General features: G+C 43.0%; 1 protein-coding gene across 1 annotated transcript in view; it reads left to right on the top strand.

Moving 5' to 3' along the window:
* The window catches only part of MALRD1 (MAM and LDL receptor class A domain containing 1), a 998,487-nt gene that overhangs the window by 369,769 nt on the left and 606,802 nt on the right, over window positions 1-21,916 (top strand). The window contains exon 18 of the mRNA XM_053715701.1: window positions 5,072-5,236. Coding sequence (XP_053571676.1) covers window positions 5,072-5,236 — 165 coding nt within the window. The remainder of the gene's footprint in view (window positions 1-5,071; window positions 5,237-21,916) is intronic.

The raw sequence follows: 21,916 nt of genomic DNA, 5'->3' as shown, positions 1-21,916 counted from the left end.
GTGCATGAGTCCCTATCCATAACTCCTACTTTGGGAGGTAGAGGCCCAATTTCGATTCGGGATATGACGGAGTCCCCCGGATGAATCCGCCCCATCAGATGTTAGTCAAGGGGGTTAGGATGAATTTTCCGGTCTGTCTACCTGCAAGGAAAAGGCACCGTAGGCTTGGACCTAGTGATTGTGCCTTTCCTCCAGCCTGATCAATCACTCCACCCCAAGGCTTCAAATTTAGGCCACTACCTCTTGCCACCCTATCAACAAGAGACTCTTGCCGCCACCACTCACGCAACTTAAAGTTGGGTGGCTAATGCCTCTCTCATATTACCCAAGAATAAGTCTAGACCCACCTCAGATAAATGCACACCATCAGGGCGGTACAAAGCCTTCTGCTCGGCTGACAAATTAGGATGCCGAACCACAAACCCCTGCGACCCGCAAACAGTCTTCCCCACCTCTCTATTAACTTTTTTCCTAATTCTATAACCAGCACCCGCCGAACCTAAATGCCTCCAATGGAGTCTGGCCACCATATTGGACCATCCCACACGGACCCCCGGGCACCAAGTACGGAGCCATGCTATGTCTGCCTGAATGATCCTGATGAGATCCAACACAGGGGTCTCACCCACATCATTCCCCCCCAGGTGCAGCACAGCTATCTAGGGTCTAACCTGCAGAAGCATTGGGAGCTCTTGCCAGCACATCCCCCTCTGACCCAACCATCTAACAGATGCCCTGGCCGTAGGGAAGCCTAATTGCTGCCCCCCAGCTGAAGCGGCAGCCCGAATGGCCGCCCAGTGGACATAAGAATGCCCCACGATCCAGACCCGAACAGCCGCAGCAGAACCTGAAACAACAACAGTAAACTTGCTAACTTTCAATGCAACCAATGCTAACAGCTATTGCAGCAATGGCCTAATGCACAAATGGCCTAATGCACCCGCGAATGCCAGCACAAAAGCAGCCCAAAACAATGAGCATTCATATGGGGATGAACACACCCATTCCAGTCCAAGCAAAAGTTGCTCGAGCCTCTCGCTAGTTATAGGTTCCCTAAAGTCTGGCACCTTAATTTCCGTGCGTCCCCAACCCCACGCTATCTGCTTCACTAGGAACGACCCTGCCGGGTCAGGACCACCTGCCAGCTTATAAAATTATGTAAGTGCTGCAAAACGTGCCTGCACAGCCCCCTCCAGCAACATTACCTGAGACCCATCCCGCACAGAAACCTGCCGGTTCCTGCAGAATTCTTCCCAAGCTCTCCAATAAGACACGTAGGCTGCCCAAGTCGTCGGAGCTAAAGCCGAGCCCACTAGCGACAGAATGGCTCCCCCAGGTCCGCAAGCTGCCAGAGAAAAGCAGGACAAGTCAACCCCACTGCCGCAGCCTCTGGCACTAACTTCCTAAACTGCTCCCACTGAAAACACGACAAGGCATCCGCCACCACATTATCCACCCTTGGCACATGGCGTGCTGATAAGTGAATATTGCAGCGGAGGCAACGCAACACCAGGAACCGCAGATACCACACCACCACAGGAGAAGCCACTGAGAAGTTGTTAACAGCGTGCACCAGGCTCAAATTATCAGACCAGAACATGACTACCCTATCCTCAAAGCGGTCGGCCCATAGCTCTACCGCCACCACAATAGGGAATATCTCGAGCAGGGTAAGATTTCTCGTAAGCCCTTGCTCATGCCACTCCACTGGCCAAGGCCCGCGCACCACTCATCTTCAAAGAAGGCACCAAAGCCAAATGCCCCCGCAGCATCAGTAAAGAGCTACAATTCCTAACTAGTCACCCTCTGCCGAGGCCACAGCCGGAACCCCATTGAAATCTGTCAAAAACATATCCTATACCTGCAGATCCTCAATGTTATCCCTAGAGATCAGCACTTTACCTGCCCTAGCCGTTCCGAGAGATAGAGAGAGAGAGATTAAATACCCTGCCCATAGGTATAACCCTGCAGGCAAAATTCAACATTCCGATCAATTATTGCAGCTCTCCCTTCTGCAGCCATTCTCCTGCAGCAGCCTTCCTAACCGCTTCCAGGAGTTTAATGACCTTATCGCTCGGCAAGCAGCACAATGCGGCCTCTGTGTCGATTTCTATGCCGAGGTACGTCAGGCACGTACAAGGCCCCTGAGTTTTGTCCTCGGCAAGCGGTACCCCGAACTTGACCATCATAAACCGCATTTCCTCCATTAGTCTGGTGCAACTTCCTGAGCCCGGTGAGCCCACCAGGAGGAAATCATCCAGATAATGTGCCCCCGCATTGTCCCCTGACACTGCTACCACTGCCCAGTGTAGAAATTAACTGAACATCTCAAATAATGCGCACAACAGGGAACACCCCATGGGCAAGCACCTATCTACATAATACTCCCCCTGCAATTTGCACCCCATTAACCTAAAAGAAGCCGGGTGCAACGGCAGTAACCGAAATGCCGACTCAATGTTGACCTTTGCCAACTCAGCACCCCTCCCAGCCCACAGCACCACCTCCAGTGCTTTGTCAAAGGACTGGTAATGCACAGAAGCCAACTTGGGGTCAATGGCATCATTGACCGACGCGCCTGCTGGATAGGACAGGTGCTGAATCAGCCGGAACTTGCCTGGCTCTTTCTTGGGTACTACTCCCAGCGGGGACAAAACCAAATCTACTATTGGTAACTCTGCAAAGGGGCCAAACATTCTCCCTAGACGCACCTCTTTCATAAGCTTCTCCCACACCACTTCAGTGTACTCCTTAACTGACTTCAAATTGCGGTGTCGCCGACCCCCTCACATAACCCGTAGGGGGGATCTGGAAACCCTCCCGCAACCCCGCTAACAGCACGCCTGCTGCCTGATGGTCTGGGTACAAATGTAGCCAAAGCTCAAGAACGTCCACCCTCAGCGGGGTGGGCGCCCTTAGCTCCAGCTCCTCCCTTAGGCTGACCTCTGCCCCAATGTCCTTCCTTTTGTACTCGCAGCCAGGGTGACCTCTGCCGTAAAACTTGCAGACGTGACGAAAGGAGCACGCTGTGCCCCTATCACACTGCCGGTCCTGGAACTTCCAGCCCCTGGCAAAGGACCTCTGAGCACCTGCGGGGGAGCCCGGGGGGGCTAGCCCACAAGTGCATATCGGATGTACCAAAATTCAAGAGGGTGTTCCCTACCATCTTCCTGCGATACTCATCATCGTAATCGCACCATGCCCCCTCTTAGTACCTCTGACAGATCCAGTCAATAGTATCCATATACTTGATGACTGCCTGCATCTGATCAGGGTGCTTTTCCAAGTAGCAAGCGCCCAGGACTCTGAAACAGCGATGCCATTCCAAGTACATATCCGGGTGCTTAAACTTCTTTGATCCAGTGCCATCCTTACTCCGCTCTTTCTGCCTCTGTGCCTTAACAGACAGTTCAAATACGTTGACGTACTTGCCTGCCTGTATTCTTTGCACAATCTTCGATTTCAAATGTCTGTAGAGACAGTGCACCTGGCATGGGGAAGTATCCCCGAGCAGCGCCGCCCTGTGCCCCACGCTCCCTTGAGGGGGCCCTGCCTGCTCTGCTAGAGCCCTAAGGAGCTCTGCCTGCTCTACCTGCCTAGCCCCCCCTTTCTGCCCTGACACCGGCGCCCCCTGATTGGACACTAACTTGTTCAACAGCCTGAACAACCTGGGCTTATCCTTGCCCTTAAGCTCCAAAGACTGATCACTGTCTGACCCTGAGTCTGAAGATGAATCTGAACCACCTCCCCCCAGTGTAAGTGTGGTTAGCTCACTGCTTCCAGAAGTCCCAGCTGCTCCACCTGACGCGGCCGATCCACCAGTTGACATAGAGGGTACTACCTCAGACATCCCGGCTGCTTCCATTTTTGCGTGGGCCAGCGAAAGGTACCTGTCTGTCCTGGAATCCTCCACATGGCAACCTGCTGCAACTGGAGCCTGTAAGACAGCAGAAACATCGGGAGTACCATAGGGCCTTGCACACCTTACACTCTCCTATCTGGTAAAGCCACCTCAGGCCTGACACCTCCAGCCACTGCACCAACAACATTGCCCCCATACACCAACTGAACTTGCTGCTGCACCACCGGCCTAGCTCTACCGCCCACCACTGGACCAGTCACACTGCCAACGGAACCCCCTGTAGGGCAGGCCCTCGACCCCGGTACTCCTGAATCACCTGCTCGGGCACCGCGTGAGGACCCACTCCTGCGAGCTCTTTGCTTCCCTCCCCTGCGACCGTGCACACTACCGCTGCCTCTCAGGGGTGTTTCCTGTTCCCGAAGACGCACCAGAAGTGCGTCACCAGAAGGGGTGGGGCTACAACAACGCGCACCACTTGCGCATGACGTCACTGGGAGGCCTGCACCCAGAGCCACCTCATAAGGGCTGCTACTGGCCCTGCAGCAAGGCCCGAAGGCCCAACCGCCTCCATGCTCCCGCGACGGGCCAGGTAAGAACTGGCACTAGGCCGACACTGCCCTGTACCGGCTACTCCCCACTAGCCTCTGCTGGCCATCCTGAAACTGCCACGGACCTGGGACTAGGCCAGGTGGGCCCAAAACCAGGCCCGGGCTGCAAACTGGGCCCCAAATACTCCAGGCCGCTTTGTGGGCTGCCATAAGGCCCCATCCCAGGCCTGTTAGGCCCAAAACCAAGCCCCACGCCTGCCCCAATGCTAGGCCCAAAAACAGGCCCTAGGCCTGGCGAACAACCTCCGGGCATCACTGCCGTCACCAAGGCCTGCAGGAGGGACATCACTCCTGCAGCTGCCTCAGCAGGCAGGGCCTGCACACCCAGCACCGGAGCATTGCTCGGCATGGGATCTACCACTACCGGATAGGCCTCAGACCCTAGGCGACTAGGCCCAGGGCCCTGGGTCTCCTCAAACTCTCCTTCCTCTTGCCCCCTCGCCTGCCTCAGTGTCCCCCAGGCTTGACTCCGCCACCTCATACAAGGAGGGGGAGCCAGGGGGAACAGGAGAGGGGGCCCTAGAGCCCTGACCACATGGAATAATGACCTCCTGCGTAGGAAGGGCCCTCTCCTCACTAACCACTCTCTTCTCCTTTGCAGGAGCCCTGCTACCACCTGGGGACCCATCCTTGAACCTTTTAGGAGGAACAGACACTCACCTGGCACGATCCATGACGAATAGCAATCTCAGACAACTCCAACTTCTTGAAGAAAACCAGAGGAAAGAGGCAGAACTCTCCAGAACATCAGTTCTTAAACCCCAAGGTGAGTCACTCCCCTTAAACTGCAACATTTTTGCATCTCCATCTTTCCTTCACATTCCTATCCTTGCCAGGCTACAGCCCTTACTACGTTTCATTTCCACTAGGGGTCACTACACTATCATTAGATGTTTTTTTCTAAAAGATTGTTATTGACCCTTATATATTTTAAAAGTTTAATGAGGAGATAAAAAGAAGAATATTTGACTTTACTGTATGTATCCCAAAATATTTCCTATATCTCTATGACATATTTATTTAACAAGACTTGTATGGCTCCAACACCTTTTGGGTTTCACACACCAATATTTGTAGTAAACCTTTTTGACATAAATAAAAACATAGCGCTTTTTAGGGCCAGATATGTCATTAGCTAAAGTCTACAAATGCTTAATTGTAATTAGTTCACCATTACCTTAAATGATGAGTTGTTTGCTGCAACCTTGGCTGCTCAATGCAATAAATCACATGTATTAGCACTGTGCTGCTTAATCCTAATTGTGGTCTTGTCTGTCAAGAAAGAAAGAATGCAGTTTTGCCTAGGTACACCAGATAACTAAATCATAATTATGTAAAAAAAAGTGGATAAATAATATTTATTTTCTGATTTCTGATTGATATATAGTATATTTTATCTGTTACGTGAAGTGTTCACTCATTCTACCCTATCTGACTTTTCCTTAACCAAGCCATCAAAACCTCTCCCAAACTTCCATTCTTTCTTTTTCATCAAAAAAATATTTATTCCATAATTGTCCCCATAGATTGATCAATCTTATTAAAAAGAAATCTCAAACTGCAAAAAAAACAAAAGCAAAAAAAAAAAAAAAACCTCAATCACTCTGCAATATACTTTAATTAATTATTTTATTTTATTTTCCTGTAATTCCATTCTGAAATTGTGAGCTTTTCAGTTCCTGTTAGAATTTGAAGTGCAGAACACTGTTACTGTATATTCCCTAGAGTTATTGGCTGCACACTCTAGTGACCTATGTATAACTGTCTCTAATGGGCCACAGCAGAGAAGGTAACCTAAGTAACAACATGGCAGCTCCCATTGTTTTATAGACACTTAAACTTTACACTTATTTTGTCAATATCTAAACAGCTAATGACACTTTAAAAATATATCTACATGTTATTCTCAGACTAATCTTTTCTTTTAATGCATCATTCTATCTAGCGTGTATTTAGTGTTTATAAAGTGTTATACTCTGTATTTACTGTAAATGATTCACATTCCAATGTTCTTCACATAGCAGAATATGTTCTATGTATTTTTTAATAGATACTCATATATATATATATATATATATATATATATATATATATATATATATACCTATATATAAATATAGGTATATATTTTACAAAAAAGCATCATGTATATAGAAATATGTATTTTTGAATAAATAGAATATATTCTTCTATGCGTAGGACATTGGAATATGAAATATTCATAGTTTCATGTCGGGTTAATGCACTTTTCCACTTTTTGTGCTCTATTGAATTCTATGGGGGAATACGGTAACATTGTTGCAATATTAGAAGTTTGACTTTTTGCGTGCGCTGGGTTAGCATACAAGCGAAAACGATACTTTCAACTTGTAATACAAATGCTACCCCACGAGTGTAAAATGCTTACTTCTAGAGGAGTTAACATGTGAGTGGGAGTGATAGTGCTCCACTCGTAATCTAGCCCTATGTGTTTCTGTAATCCGGACCTTTATGGTACGTTACCTATTTTTACTCATAAGAAGCAACTAACCTCTTATCTGATCCAGTTTCTGGCTCTGGTTTATTTCCTTCACTTCTTCTCAGTTGTCTCACAATGTACGCTTAAGAGATTTTCTACCTGTAGTACGTTTTGTGTAAAGGACCACTTTTTGCTGTTTAAGCACAAGGTCATTCTTCCCACTTATCAGAGCATGCATTGTATGTAGTATACCTCTGTAAAGATCTGGTTAAAACTGTTGGCATTTACTATATAGAATGGCATATGAAGTTGAATTATCTTATATTAAAAAGAAGCTATGATTAATATACTATAATAATAATAACTGTAATTTTATGTTTTTTTATTGGTATATGTAAATAGAGCTAATATTCTACAATGTAATTCTTTTTTGTTCTCTCTCTGCATTTTTTTATTTTTTGTTTAGTACTGTGGCATAGTCTTTTATTTTGCCTTAAGCTAACATTCCCCCTTATCTAAATTCAAGAAACATCCCTAGAAAGTATTCACAAATGCTTTAAGACATATTTGATATTCTCCCATTTAATAAAACATGACAATTGTCTGTTTATATCAGACAATATTTTCCCTCTTCTATTAAAGGATTTTAGAACAAATAAAGTATAACTCACAGATCTAAGCAACATTTATTAAATTCAAGAATGATTATGTATATCACATCTTGGAAGCAACGACATACTTTAAATTCAGCCTGCACTCCAAATTGAAATGAGATCATTTCTGGAAATAAAATATTCTGTCCAATGAGTCATATCAGTTCTTTTTTCCAATAGTGTTAGCAAGGTATGTAAAGTAAAATACCTAATGTGAAGTAAAGGGACATGGGAGAGAATGTGTTAGCATATTTCATACAATGAATATAATTTATTAATTCAAGTATTTTTGGTTTTTAAATTTTAGAAAATGATGTAATTTCATGAAGCAGACAAGAATATTTTAAAATGAACATTCGTTTTTAAAATGTTAAAGGGAGATTTTAGTTTAAAAAGAAAATTCTCTACTTTGCATTTTTTAAAGAAATCCCTAGCTCACAGTAAAGCTCTCATTAGAATTACAGTTTGAAAGCATCCATAGTAGTTTGGGTATTTTTTTTTTCTTTCTTTTTATCCATTTGAATTAGTAAACCACTCAATTTAACAGTACGTATAATTAGTTAAATACACAAAAAATAAGAATATTTTTTTTTTTTAACAGAAACAGCATTGCATGTTTCTTTCATGTAATTGGCAAGAGTCCATGAGCTAGTGACGTATGGGATATACAATCCTACCAGGAGGGGCAAAGTTTCCCAAACCTCAAAATGTCTATAAATACACCTCTCACCACACCCACATTTCAGTTTTACAAACTTTGCCTCCTATGGAGGTGGTGAAGTAAGTTTGTGCTTGAATTTTTTGTTTTTCTTCTATGATAAACGCTTCTAAGCATTCTGAAGCCCAATTCCTCTCAGAATACAGTGTTTGTCAGAGGGATGTGAAGAGAGTATTGCCTATTAATTTTTAGGGTTTCTCTCGCGGGAAATCTTTTCAAAGGTTCTCTGTTATCGGTCGTAGGGATTCATCTCCTACCTCCCTTTTCAGATCGACGATATACTCTTATACCATTACCTCTCTTGATAGTTTTCAGTACTGGTTTGGCTATCTGCTATATGTGGATGGGTGTCTTTCGGTAAGTATGTATCATTATTTAAGACACTCTCATCTATGGTTGGCGCTTTATGTATTTATATAAAATTCTAAATATATGTGTTTTCTTATATTTGCCATGAGTCAGGTCTATGTATATTTCCCTTTGCAGTTTAGCAGTCTCAGTATGGGAATCATGTTTGAGGAATTTTTTTTTTTTAATATTTTCTTACCTGGGGTTTAGTCTTTTTTTCCAATTTGACTTGTTTCTTTAAAATTCACAGGTAAATTTAGGCTTGCGAGGGCGCAAAATACAGTTATTTATTGCATCATTCTTGGTGCGAGAATTTTTTGGCACGAATGTGCGTCTATGATGACACAAGTTCATCATTTCCTGCATCTTAGTGGACGCCAGGTTGTTTGGCACGAAGTTGTGTCTGTTATGACGCAAATTTCGTAATTTCTGGATGTTTGCTAGCACCAAAACCTTTTTATACTTACTTTTGCGTCGTGCGTCATACTTGGTGCCAAAAAATGTATGGTTTTATTTTACCCCACTTCCTATATGCTCCTTGCCTTCGTTACGCTCAGAGGGCTATGCTATTTTTTTTTTTGCCTATTTTAGCATTTGCATTTTTTTCCCATTCCTGAAACTGCTATATGAGGAAATAAGATATTTTTTTGTTTAAATGTTGTTGTTTTTTTCTTTTACATTTTACAAGAATCCTCAATCTGATCCTGTCTCCGAAGCTGCTGTAAGAACCCTGCTGCCTCAACACAGTTCTACCAAAGCTACGTGTATCTGTTGTAAGCTAGCTGAGATTATAGCTCCAGCTGTAGTATGTAACAGTTGTCATGATAAGCTTTTGCATGCAGAAAATGTTTAGTACTAGTACAGTTGTCTGTTGTTCCTTCAACATCTAATGTACATGATATCCCTGTTGTTATCAAAAATTATATTGCTGATGCGATACAGAAGGCTATGTCTGCTATTCCACCTTCTAATAAACGTAAACGGTCTTTTAAAACTTCTCATGATACTGATGAATTTTGTAATGACTGACAACATACTGATATATCCACTTCTGGTGAGGATCTCTCTGATTCAGAAGATCCTGCTTCAGACATTGACATTGATAAATCAACTTATCGTTTTAAGATTGTGTATATTCATTCTTTGTTGAAAGAAGTATTGATTACTTTGGATATTGAGGAGTCTGATCCTCTTGATAACAAATCCAGTAAACATTTAAATTCTGTTTATAAATAGTGATGTCCCGAACTGTTCGCCCGCGAACGGTTCACAGCGAACATAGGTTGTTCGCGTTCGCGTTTGTGGGCAAACACATGGCGATGTTCGATCCGCCCCTATGTGTCATCAGTGTGGAAACTTTGACCCTTTATGTCACAGCCGCCTGACACATTAGAGCCAATCAACATCAGACACTCCCTCACAGACACTCCCAGCTACTCGGAATCCGCCATTTTAGACTCATAACGACCTTGCTTTTTTAATGAGAGGACGTGTTGTGTTTTTGCTCCTGACATTAATAGGAAAAACATAGCTAGGCTAGTGTATTTACAGTCCAGAAGGACTCCACTCATCTCTGTTGCAAGCACAGCACCCCAAAAAGCCCTTTTTAGGGCTATATTTCGTGCCGTTTTTTTGTTTTGTTTTTTTATTAGCATTTGCCTGGCTTTCAGCTGTGTGCTTAAGGCTCACAGCATATGCTGTGACTACTGCCACCACTGATATCTCCCTAACAACATTAGTTTAAATTTAACTAACCCAAAAATATAATTATTTTTCTAGTGTAATTTTTTTTCATTTTCTATCAGGCCAGTGTCACACAGCATATACTCTGGTTCATTGCTCTGTGCCAGCCAGCAGCCAGCAGGGTTAATATCCGTTTATAACATTATTTTTAATTTAAAAAAAAAAAACACAAAAAAATATTTTTCTAGTGTAATCTAATTACATTTACTATCATGCCTGTGTCTGTCAGGCTCACTCAGCATTAATATACCTCTTTTTTTTCAGTCTTTTGGTTAATTGGTCTGTGCCAGGCAGCCACCCAGCACTCATATCTATTTTTCTTTCACCTTAATTTTAATATATATATAAAAAAAAAAGTTTAAATTTGTTTGCTAGTGTAATCAAATCTAATTTTCTATCCGGCCTGTGTGTTTTGCTGACATATAGAGCCTACTGTGTTTACTTGCTGCCCTCCCTAGTCTATGAGCCACGACTCATATGTGTTTAACCTTTTTTTAATTTCCCCCCCCAAAAAATTATTTCAATCATTTTTCTAGTGTAATCTAATAGTATTTTCTATCAGGCGTGTGTGTATCCGACATACATAGCCTACTGTTTTTAATAGCTGCCCTTCCAAGGCTATCAGCCACGACTCATATGTATGTGCTTAACCTTTTTCTTAAAATTTCCAAAAAAAAGTCTTTAAATCATTATGCTAGTGTAATCTAATTGTATTTTCTATCAGGCCTGTGTCTAACTGTCTATCTGACTTACACAGCATACTGTTGTTATAATTGCTGCCCTACGTAGCAGCCAGCCAGTGCGACCACTCATAGAGTCATATGTGCATTGCAATTCTTAACATAATTTTAATATTAAAATCTAAAATTTTAAAATATTTTGCTAGTGTAATGTAACTTAATTTTCTATCAGTCCTGTGTTTTTGTCACTTACACAGCATACTGTGTTAAATTACTGCCCTACCTACCATCCACGACTCATATCTGCCAGCCTGTCTGCCAGGCCCAAGTAGCCAATTAGTGGCACCAATCACAATTCTTGTAACAGTAATAAAAAAAAAAAAAAACATAATTTTTTGGACTGCAAATATTCAGTCTCCTAGGGCCATTGAATTTCATTTACCTCCTGCCTGCCACTGCCAGCCTTTTGTGCCAGGCCGTCTAGCCAACTATTTACACCAATCATAATTGTTGTCACAGTCAGACAGTATAGTTATTAATTTAAATAAAAAATTTTTTTAGTGTTGATCTTAACCCTCAGTTTGCTCGTGCCTTTGAATTGCACTTTTCTACAGCCTTCCAAGCCTGTGTGCCAGGCCTACTTAAAAAATATTTACACCAATCATATTTGTTGTGATAGTATTCTAATAATTAAAAATTAAAATGTTTGGTAATAGTTGCTGTGATTTGAATCGTCAGTTTGCTGGTGCCATTGAAACGCACTTTCCTCCTGCCTTGCAGCCTGCTGTGAGCCAGGCCCCCACCTAGCCAATTGTTGTCAGCAATCATATTTCTGTTAACAGTATTGCAAAAATTGTCAATCATCACTGTTTAGACTGTCAGTAATCAGTCTCCTAGTGTCCTTGAATTGCATCTCCCTCCTGCCTGCCATCCTTTTGTGCCAGGCCATCTTGCCAACTATTTACACCAATCCTAATTTTTTGTCACAGTATAGTTACTAATTAAAATTAAAAAAATCTTTATTGTTGATGATCTTAACCCTCAGTTTGCTCGTGCCTTTGAATTGCACTTTTCTACAGCCTTCCATGCCTGTGTGCCAGGCCTACTTAAAAAATATTTACACCAATCATATTTGTTGTGACAGTATTCTAATAATTAAAAGTTAAAAATTTTGGTAATAGTTGCTGTGATTTGAAACCTCAGTTTGCTGGTGCCATTGAATAGCACTTTCCTCCTGCCTTGCAGCCTGCTGTGAGCCAGGCCCACCTAGCCAATTGTTGTCAGCAATCATATTTCTTTTAACAGTATTGCAAAAATTGTCAATCATCACTGTTTTGACTGTCATTAATCAGTCTCCTAGTGTCCTTGAATTGCATCTCCCTCCTGCCTGCCATCCTTTTGTGCCAGGCCGTCTTGCCAACTATTTACACCAATCCTAATTGCTGTCACAGTATAGTTACTAATTTAAATAAAAAAAATCTTGATGGTTGATCTTAATCCTCATTTTGCTTGTGCCATTGAATTGCACTTTTCTACTGCCTGCCAGCCTGTGTGCCAGGCCCAACTATCCAATTAGTGCTAGCAATCATATTTCTTTTAACAGTATTGCAAAATTTGTCAATCAACACTGTTTTGACTGTCAATCTGCAGTCTACTAGTGCCCTTGAATTGCATTTTCCTCCTGCCTGCCTGCCTGTGTGCCAGTCCCAACTAGCCAATTAGTGCCACCACTCATATTTATTGTAACAGGATTGGAATTTTTGTTAATCATAACTGTTTTGACTGTGATTCTTCAGTCTCCTAGTGCCATTGAATTGCAGTTTCCTTTCTCCCAGCGTGTGTGCCAGACAGGCTCATTTGCCAAATAGTGCCAAACAATCATATTTGTTGCCACAGTACTAGTAATATTTCAAAAAATTAACAATTTGTGATTTTTAAAACATCTGTCTTTTTTGTTGTTGTCAGTCTCACAGCGTATACTGTGCCCACTTTCACAGTGCCACCACTCAATTGGTGTAATAGTATTGTTAGTGTCCATTTAAAAAAAAATGACAGGCAGAGGCAGGCCACCCCGCAGGTTCCGTGGTCATGGTCGTGGTGCTGTGATTCCTTTAGACCCTACAAATATGCACATTGTTCAGATGCCGGGTGCCAGGGGGGATGCAAAAACTTCTGAGGAGGACCTAGTTGAATGGCTAACACAGGAAACCCAATCTTCTTCAGCTTCCGCTGCTAGTCCTCCTAACCTTGACGCACCATCTAAGTCCAGCTGTGCTTTGGGCAGGTCTCAAGTGACCAGTGACACTCCGCCGCCTGTCGCCACCACCAACACTAGCACCACAGCCGCTTCACTTGATCTGTCACAGGAGTTATTGACACATCATTTTGAAGAAATGAGTGATGCGCAACCATCATTGACAGAGGATGTAGATAATAGTGATCAGTCTCAGTCAGGCAGCATTACCGACATGGAGGTACGGTGTGATGATGATGGTGATGTTGTACCCGCTGCTGCTTCCTTTCTTGATGTTTCAGATACAAGTGAAGCAGTTGATGATGATGTGTCGGTGGATGTCACGTGGGTGCCTGCTAGAAGAGAAGAAGAAGAGGGGGAAAGTTCAGATGGGGAGACAGAGAGGAGGAGGAGGAGACGATTTGGAAGCACGGGGAGGTCGTCTCAAGGAGCTAGTGGCACAGTCAGACATCATGCATCGTCACCAGGGGTCAGCCAGACAGCCCGCCGACGCCCATCAACACATGCTGTTGCCACCACCAGAATGCCGTCATCGCAGAGCTCAGCAGTGTGGCATTTTTTTTGTGTGTCTGCCTCTGACAACAGCGATGCCATTTTGCAACCTGTGCCAAAAGAAACTGAGTCGTGGGAAGTCCAACAGCCACCTAGGTACAACTGCTTTGCGAAGGCACAAGGTCTCCCATCACAAAGGCCGATGGGAAGAACACATGAGTAGAAGCAGCACACAAAGTGAAAGCCGCCCTCCTCCTCCTGCTCCAGCATCTTCAGCCACGTCAACCAGTGCTGTCCTCCTTGCCCCCTCTCAACCATCCTCCACCCAGTCTCTCTTACGTAGCAGTTCCTGGTCATCTGCCCACAGTCAGGTGTCTGTCAAGGACATGTTTGAGCGTAAGAAGCCAATTTCTCAAAGTCACCCCCTTGCCCGGTGTCTGACAGCTGGCTTGTCTGAACTCTTAGCCCGCCAGCTTTTACCATACAAGCTGGTGGAGTCTGATGCTTTCAAAAAATTTGTATCTATTGGGACACCGCAGTGGAAGGTACCTGGCAGAAATTTATTTTCACAAAAGGCAATCCCAAACCTGTACTCTGTTGTGAGAAAGGAAGTTATGGCATGTCTGGCACACAGCGTTGGGGCAAGGGTCCATATGACCACGGATAGCTGGTCTGCAAAGCATGGTCAGGGCAGGTATATCACCTACACTGCGCATTGGGTAAACCTGCTGACTTCTGACAAGCATGGAATGCGTGGCTCTGCAGAAGAGTTGGTGACACCGCCACGACTTGCAGGCAGGCCTGCTGCTACCTCCTCTACTCCTCCTACTCCATCCTCTTCCATAACCTCTTCCTCGGCTGAGTCCTCTTCAACTTCTGCGTCTTGCTCCACATCTATGGCACCCCCCCAGCTCCCCAGGTACTATGCTACATCCCGGGTACGGCAGTGTCACGCCGTCTTGGGGTTGACTTGCCTGAAAGCGGAGAGTCACACCGCACCAGCACTCCTGACCACCCTGAACGCACAGGTGGATCAGTGGCTGACTCCGCACCAACTGGAGATTGGCAAGGTTGTTTCTGACAATGGAAGTAATTTGGTGGCGGCATTGAAATTTGGCAAGTTGACACATGTGCCGTGCATGGCACATGTGTGTAATCTGATTGTACAACGATTTGTCCATAAGTACCCAGGCTTACAGGACGTCCTGAAGCAGGCCAGGAAGGTGTGTGGCCATTTCAGGCGTTCCTACACGGCCATGGCGCACTTGTCTGATATCCAGCGTCGAAACAACCTGCCAGTGAGGCGCTTGATTTGCGACAGCCCGACACGGTGGAATTCAACACTCCTAATGTTTGACTGCCTGCTCCAACAAGAAAAAGCTGTTAATGAGTATTTGTATGACCGGGGTGCTAGGACAGCCTCTGGGGAGCTGGGGATATTTTTGCCAAATTACTGAACGCTCATGCGCAATGCCTGTAGGCTCATGCGTCCTTTTGAGGAGGTGACAAACCTTGTCAGTCGCACCGAAGGCACCATCAGCATCATCATACCATTTGTTTTCTTCCTGGAGCGTGCCCTGCGAAGAGTGCTGGATCAGGCAGTAGATGAGCGTGAAGAGGAAGAGGAAGAGTTGTGGTGTCCATCACCCCCACAAACAGCCGAATCAGCATTGCTTGCTGGACCTGCGGCAACGCAGGAAGAGGATTGTGAGGAAGAAGAGTCAGAGGAGGAATGTGGCTTTGGGGAGGATGAGGAGGAGGAAGACCGAGCACAACAGTCATCCCAGGGTGCTAGTTGTTGTCACCTCTCTGGTACCCGTGGTGTTGTACGTGGCTGGGGGGAAGAAGATACCATCAGTGAGATCAGTGAGGAGGAGGAACGCGACATGATTAGCTCAGCATCCAACCTTGTTCAAATGGGTTCTTTCATGCTGTCGTGCCTGTTGAGGGACCCTCGTATAAAAAAGCTGAAGGAGAATGACCTGTACTGGGTGTCCACGCTCCTCGACCCCCGGTATAAGCATAAAGTGCCTGAAATGTTACCAAATTCCCGCAAGTCGGAAAGAATGGAGCATTTTCATAATAAATTAAAAACTATGCTTTATGCAGTGTATAAGGGTGATGTCACAGCACCACGGGAATGTAACAGGGGAAGAGATTAAATTAATCCTCCTCCTCCCACGACCACGGCGGCAAGGACCGGGCGCTTTCCTGACGTCTTGTTGATGGAGGACATGCGTACCTTTTTAACTCCCATGCACCATCAGAGCCTTTCGGGATCCAGCCTTAGAGAAAGACTCAACCGACAGGTAGCAGACTACCTAGCTTTAACTGCGGATCTCGACACTCTCAGGAGCGATGGACCCCTTGACTACTGGGTGTGCAGGCTGGACTTGTGGCCTGAGCTATCCCAATTTGCAATGGAACTTCTGGCCTGCCTCGCTTCAAGTGTCCTGTCCGAAAAGACTTTTAGTGCAGCAGGAGGTTTTGTCACTGAGAAGAGAAGTCGCCTAGGTCAAAAAAGCCTTGACTATCTCACTTTTATAAAAATGAATGAGGGCTGGATCCCGAAGGGACTGACATTGGGCGATACATTTGAATAAAAAACTACTGATGATGATATGAGCTGCCTTGGGCTACAACTGGTACACAGGCTGGCCTTTTTTTTTTGGTTATAAAGACGGAGGACTTGCTTGACTTATCCGCCAACAACTAGTGTTCAAGCCACAAGCTTTTAGGGCACTTTATAAATGTTTTACAAACATTGATGTTTCTGGCCGCTGCTACAGCAGTTGCTCCAACAATACCCCAATGTTTCAGTCATTTGTACATTCCTAATTTTTCTGGCCTCTGCTGCATCTCTGTGGGTACAAAACTCAAATAAAAAAAATAAGGCACATAACACTAGTGATTAAACTGTTACGAATTGTACAACTTTACACACCACTCATATCCGGTGGACCATTCAATTGAACGCAAAATGCAACAAATTTGAAAGAGTAGGACCGACCAAGCATCTTTATCCGTCTCTTGGTTGATCTAAATTATCTCCGTGTTCCATCTATGACATACCTGTAATCTATTGTGCAAAAGGGTGGCATATGTTTTGTTTCATGCTGTTGTGCCTGTTGCGGGTCGTGGCCCATGATATAAAAAGGCTGAAGGAGAACGACCTGTAGTAATGGTTGCCCCATCCAGTTTTTATAAAAATGTTCCTGGTTCCTCTCAATTATCTTTGGGTTTCTAAAATGGATGCCATACCTGTACTCGCTTGTGCAAAAGGATGGCATATGTGGTGGTGTTTCCTGCAGTTGTTTCTGTTGAGGGTGCTGGACCCTCTTATAAAAAAGCTGAAGGTGAACAACCTGGAGTGGGAGTCCAAGCATGGTTTTTGGTGCTATTTCACTTTTACAAACAATTATCTGTGGGTTTCACAAATCAATGCCGTACCAGTACTCTATTGTTCCAAAGTATGCCATATGTTCTCTTTCCTGCTGGTATTTTGTTTGAGGGTCCTGGACACTCTTATAAAAAGGCCTAAGGTGAAAGAGGTGTACTGGGTGTCCACTCATTTTTATTTTCTATTTCTCATTTGACCTAAATTATCTCTGGTTTTGTAAAATCAATGCCGTACCTGTACTCTATTGTTCAAAAGGATGCCATACATCCTCTTTCCTGCTGTGGTTTTTTTAGTGTCCAGGACCATCTTATAAAAAGGCCTAAGGAGAAAGAGGTGTACTGGTTGGCCACTCATTTTTATTTTTCTATTTAACAATTGACCAAAATGATCTCTGGGTTTGTAAAATCAATGCTGTACCTGTACTCTATTGTTCAAAAGGATGCCATACGTCCTCTTTCCTGCTGGTGTTTTTTTTGAGGGTCCAGGACCCTCTTATAAAAAGGCCTAAGGAGAAAGAGGTGTACTGGCTGTCCATCGAATCATTTTTTTTATTCAAATTTACATTTAAAAATTTTTTTTTATGGGTTTCTAAAATCTATGCCTTTCCTGTACTCTATTGTTCAAAAGTATGCCATATGTCCTCTTTCCTGCTGGTTTTTTGTTTGAGGGTCCTGGACCCTCTTATAAAAAGGCATTATGGATAAAGAATTGTACCTGGTGTCCATCCAATCTTTTTTTTTAATTCAAATTCACGGTTGCAACAAATTATCCCCGGGTTTCTAAAATCAATGCCTTTCCTATAATCTTTTTTTCACAAAGGATGCCATATGTCCTCTTTCCTACTGCTGGTTTTGTTGAGTGTCCTGGAGCCTCTGCTAAAAAGGCTGAAGGATAAAGAAGTGTACTGGGTGTCTATTCAATGTTCTTTTAGATTTAACAGTTGTAACTTATTTTTTCTGTCTTTCAAAAATAAATGCCTTTCCTGTAATCTATTTTTCAAAAGGATGCCATATGTCCTCTTTCATGCTGTTCTTTCTGTTGAGGCTCCGGGACACTCTTTTAAAAAGGCCTAAGGATAAAGAAGTGTACTGGGTGTCCAATCAATGTTTTTTTTTCTATTTCCCGGGTCATATAACTGATCTCTGTGTTTCTAACATCAATGCCTTTCCTGTAATCTAATTTTCAAAAGTATGCCATATGTCCTCTTTCCTGCTGGTGTTTTTTTTTTGAGGGTCCAGGACCCTCTTATAAAAAGGCCTAAGGAGAAAGTGGTGTACTGGGTGTCCATCGAATCATTTTTTTGATTCAAATTTACATTTGCAAAAAATTATCTATGGGTTTCTAAAATCAATGCCTTTCCTGTACTCTTACTGTATTGTTCAAAAGTATGCCATATGTCCTCTTTCCTGCTGGTTTTTTGTTTGAGGGTCCTGGACCCGCTTATAAAAAGGCATTATGGATAAAGAATTGTACCTGGTGTCCATCCAATCTTTTTTTTTAATTCAAATTCACGGTTGCAACAAATTATCCCCGGGTTTCTAAAATCAATGCCTTTCCTATAATCTTTTTTTCACAAAGGATGCCATATGTCCTCTTTCCTACTGCTGGTTTTGTTGATTGTCCTGGAGCCTCTGCTCAAAAGGCCGAAGGATAAAGAAGTGTACTGGGTGTCTATTCAATGTTTTTTTAGATTTCCCGTTTGTAACAATTTTTTTCTGTCTTTCTAAAATCAATGCCTTTCCTGTAATCTATTATTCAAAAGGATGCCATATGTCCTCTTTCATGCTGTTCTTTCTGTTGAGGCTCCGGGACACTCTTCTAAAAAGGCCTAAGGATAAATAAGTGTACTGGGTGTATAATCTATGTTTTTTTAGATTTCACGGTTGCAACTAATGATCTCTGTGTTTCTAAAATCAATGCCTTTCCTGTAATCTAATTTTCTAAAGTATGCCATATGTCCTCTTTCATGCTGCTGGTTTTGTGGAGGGTCCGGTATAATCAAAGTTTTTTGTGATTTCACGGTTGCAACTAATGATCTCTGTGTTTCTAAAATCAATGCCTTTCCTGTAATCTAATTTTCTAAAGGATGCCATATGTCCTCTTTCATGCTGCTGGTTTTGTGGAGGGTCCTGGAGCCTCTGCTAAAAAGGCCTAAGGATAAATAAGTGTACTTGGTGTATAATCAAAGTTTTTTGTGATTTCATGGTTGCAACTAATGATCTCTGTGTTTCTAAAATCAATGCCTTTCCTGTAATCTAATTTTCTAAAGGATGCCATATGTCCTCTTTCATGCTGCTGGTTTTGTGGAGGGTCCTGGAGCCTCTGCTAAAAAGGCCTAAGGATAAATAAGTGTACTTGGTGTATAATCAAAGTTTTTTGTGATTTCACGGTTGCAACTAATGATCTCTGTGTTTCTAAAATCAATGCCTTTCCTATAATCATTTTTTTCAAAAGGATGCCATATGTCCTCTTTCCTGCTGCTGGTTTTGTCGAGGGTCCTGGAGCCTCTGCTGCGCATAATAAAGAAAGAAAAAAATTAATTTAACTTGACTTAATAACTGAGGCATGACTTCAGGAGTCAGGTGTGGTCGTAGGTAGTGGTTGTTGTTAGCAGATTATTTTTATTGCAAATTGCAATTGCCACAGCGTGCATAAAATGTGCGTCACTAGTCCAAATTTTAAAATTTTTTTTTTCATTCAGGATTAGTTTGGGGTACGGCGCAATATTGGAAACGCAAAAAACAGGTCTCCGTACCCGTTGATATAAGGGGTGACTACTACTGCTTTTACCAGGCTCCTCTTGGATAGCCCCAGAAAGTGTGACTATGAATCCCAAAAAGAAAATTAAATTAAGGTTGAAAACTAACTCCAAAGTAACTTGTAAGACCTGGAGCTCCTCAAACACACGTCCTACCTTAACAGCTATAGGCTCCCCAACCCACAAATCTTAACTTTTTCATGCCAATTGATATTGCCACAGCTGGAACAACAGTAAATAACATGTGCGTCACCACAGTCTCCGAAGCTGTTGTCGGATGTATACAAAAACACTGATAAAGTATTCCTTTAGGAGCGCAAAGAGATGGCTACCGGAACACCAGGAACTTCACAAGAGTGGCTGTATTGTGTTTCTGGTGATGTTTGAGACATCTGGGTAGTGTACAGGGAGGGCAAAAATCGTCTCCATCTCTGTGCACCAAAGGACATGACGTCCTTGTCATCCATAAGCACATGAAATTGCTGGCATTTTTGTTGCTTCAAGAAGTTCATTTTTTGTGGTGATAGATAGTACTGAATTAAATAAACTTTGGTTTCCTACCATACTCAAGACAATCTTGTATTTCAAAATTCGTACTTGCTGTGGGAAACAGTGGCCTGTCCATACCAGGAAGATGATTTAGACAGAAGTAACGAGCTCTGCTTGCAGGTGACACATGTTTATCGTCAATCATCAAAGGGGTTGCGTGCAGAATATGGCTGATGGCCCCTTATTCACATGTTTGTCCAGAGCCACAACATTTGCAAACAGCCAGAAGAAAGGTCGTTTCTCACCAGCCTAAGTTGAGCTTCATTTAACAAATGCTGATATTCAAAAAAATAGACAAACAGTGTCTTAAATAACACATTTGCGATATGGATTCACCAGAGCAAGGTCATTGCAAGTACTAAGTTCCCACGATAACAAAATTAAAATGCCACAACTATGCAATCTTCACTTTCAGATTATTATTGTCACACTCCATTGTACTCCTATGCCCAGCTCCCTGCTCTTGTTTTTGTTGAGGGTCCTGGAGCCTCTGCTGAAAAGGCCTATGGATAATAAAGTGTACTGGGTGACTGTTCAATTTTTTTTTTTATTTCCCGGTTGCAAGTAATTATCTCAGTGTTTCTAAAATCAATGCCTTTCCTGTAATCTATAATTCAAAAAGATTGACATATGTCCTCTTTCATGCTGTTGTTTCAGTTGCGGCTCCGGGACCCTCGTATTAACAAGGCCTGAGGATAAATAAGTGTAACCGGTGTCTAATGAATGTTTTTTTCTATTACACGGGTCATATAAATGATCTGTGGGTTTCTAAAATCAATGCCTCTCCTGTAATCTTTTATTCAAAAGTATGACATATCTCCTCTTTCATGCTGTTGTTTCGGTTGAGGCTCCGGGACCATCGTATTAAAAAGGCCTGAGCATAAATAAGTGTCACGGGTGTGTAATCAATTTTTTTTTCTAATTTCACGTTTGCAAATAATGATCTGTGGGTTTCTAAAATCAATGCCTTTCCTGTAATCTTTTATTCAAAAGTATGACATATCTCCTCTTTCATGCTGTTGTTTCGGTTGAGCCTCCGGGACCCTCGTATTAAAAAGGCCTGAGCATAAATAAGTGTCACGGCTGTCTAATCAATGTTTTTTTCTAATTTCACGGTTGCAAATAATGATCTGTGGCCTTGTAAAATCAATGCCTTTCCTGTAATCTTTTATTCAAAAGTATGACATATCTCCTCTTTCATGCTGTTGTTTCGGTTGAGCCTCCGGGACCCTCGTATTAAAAAGGCCTGAGCATAAATAAGTGTCACGGCTGTCTAATCAATGTTTTTTTCTAATTTCACGGTTGCAAATAATGATCTGTGGCTTTCTAAAATCAATGCCTTTCCTGTAATCTTTTATTCAAAAGGATGACATATCTCCTCTTTCATGCTGTT

Source organism: Bombina bombina, chromosome 5 (assembly GCF_027579735.1).
Source record: "Bombina bombina isolate aBomBom1 chromosome 5, aBomBom1.pri, whole genome shotgun sequence".
NCBI lineage: Eukaryota > Metazoa > Chordata > Amphibia > Anura > Bombinatoridae > Bombina > Bombina bombina.
The sequence above is the reverse complement of the archived record's forward strand: the minus strand, read 5'-3'. Positions and strand labels throughout refer to the sequence as shown.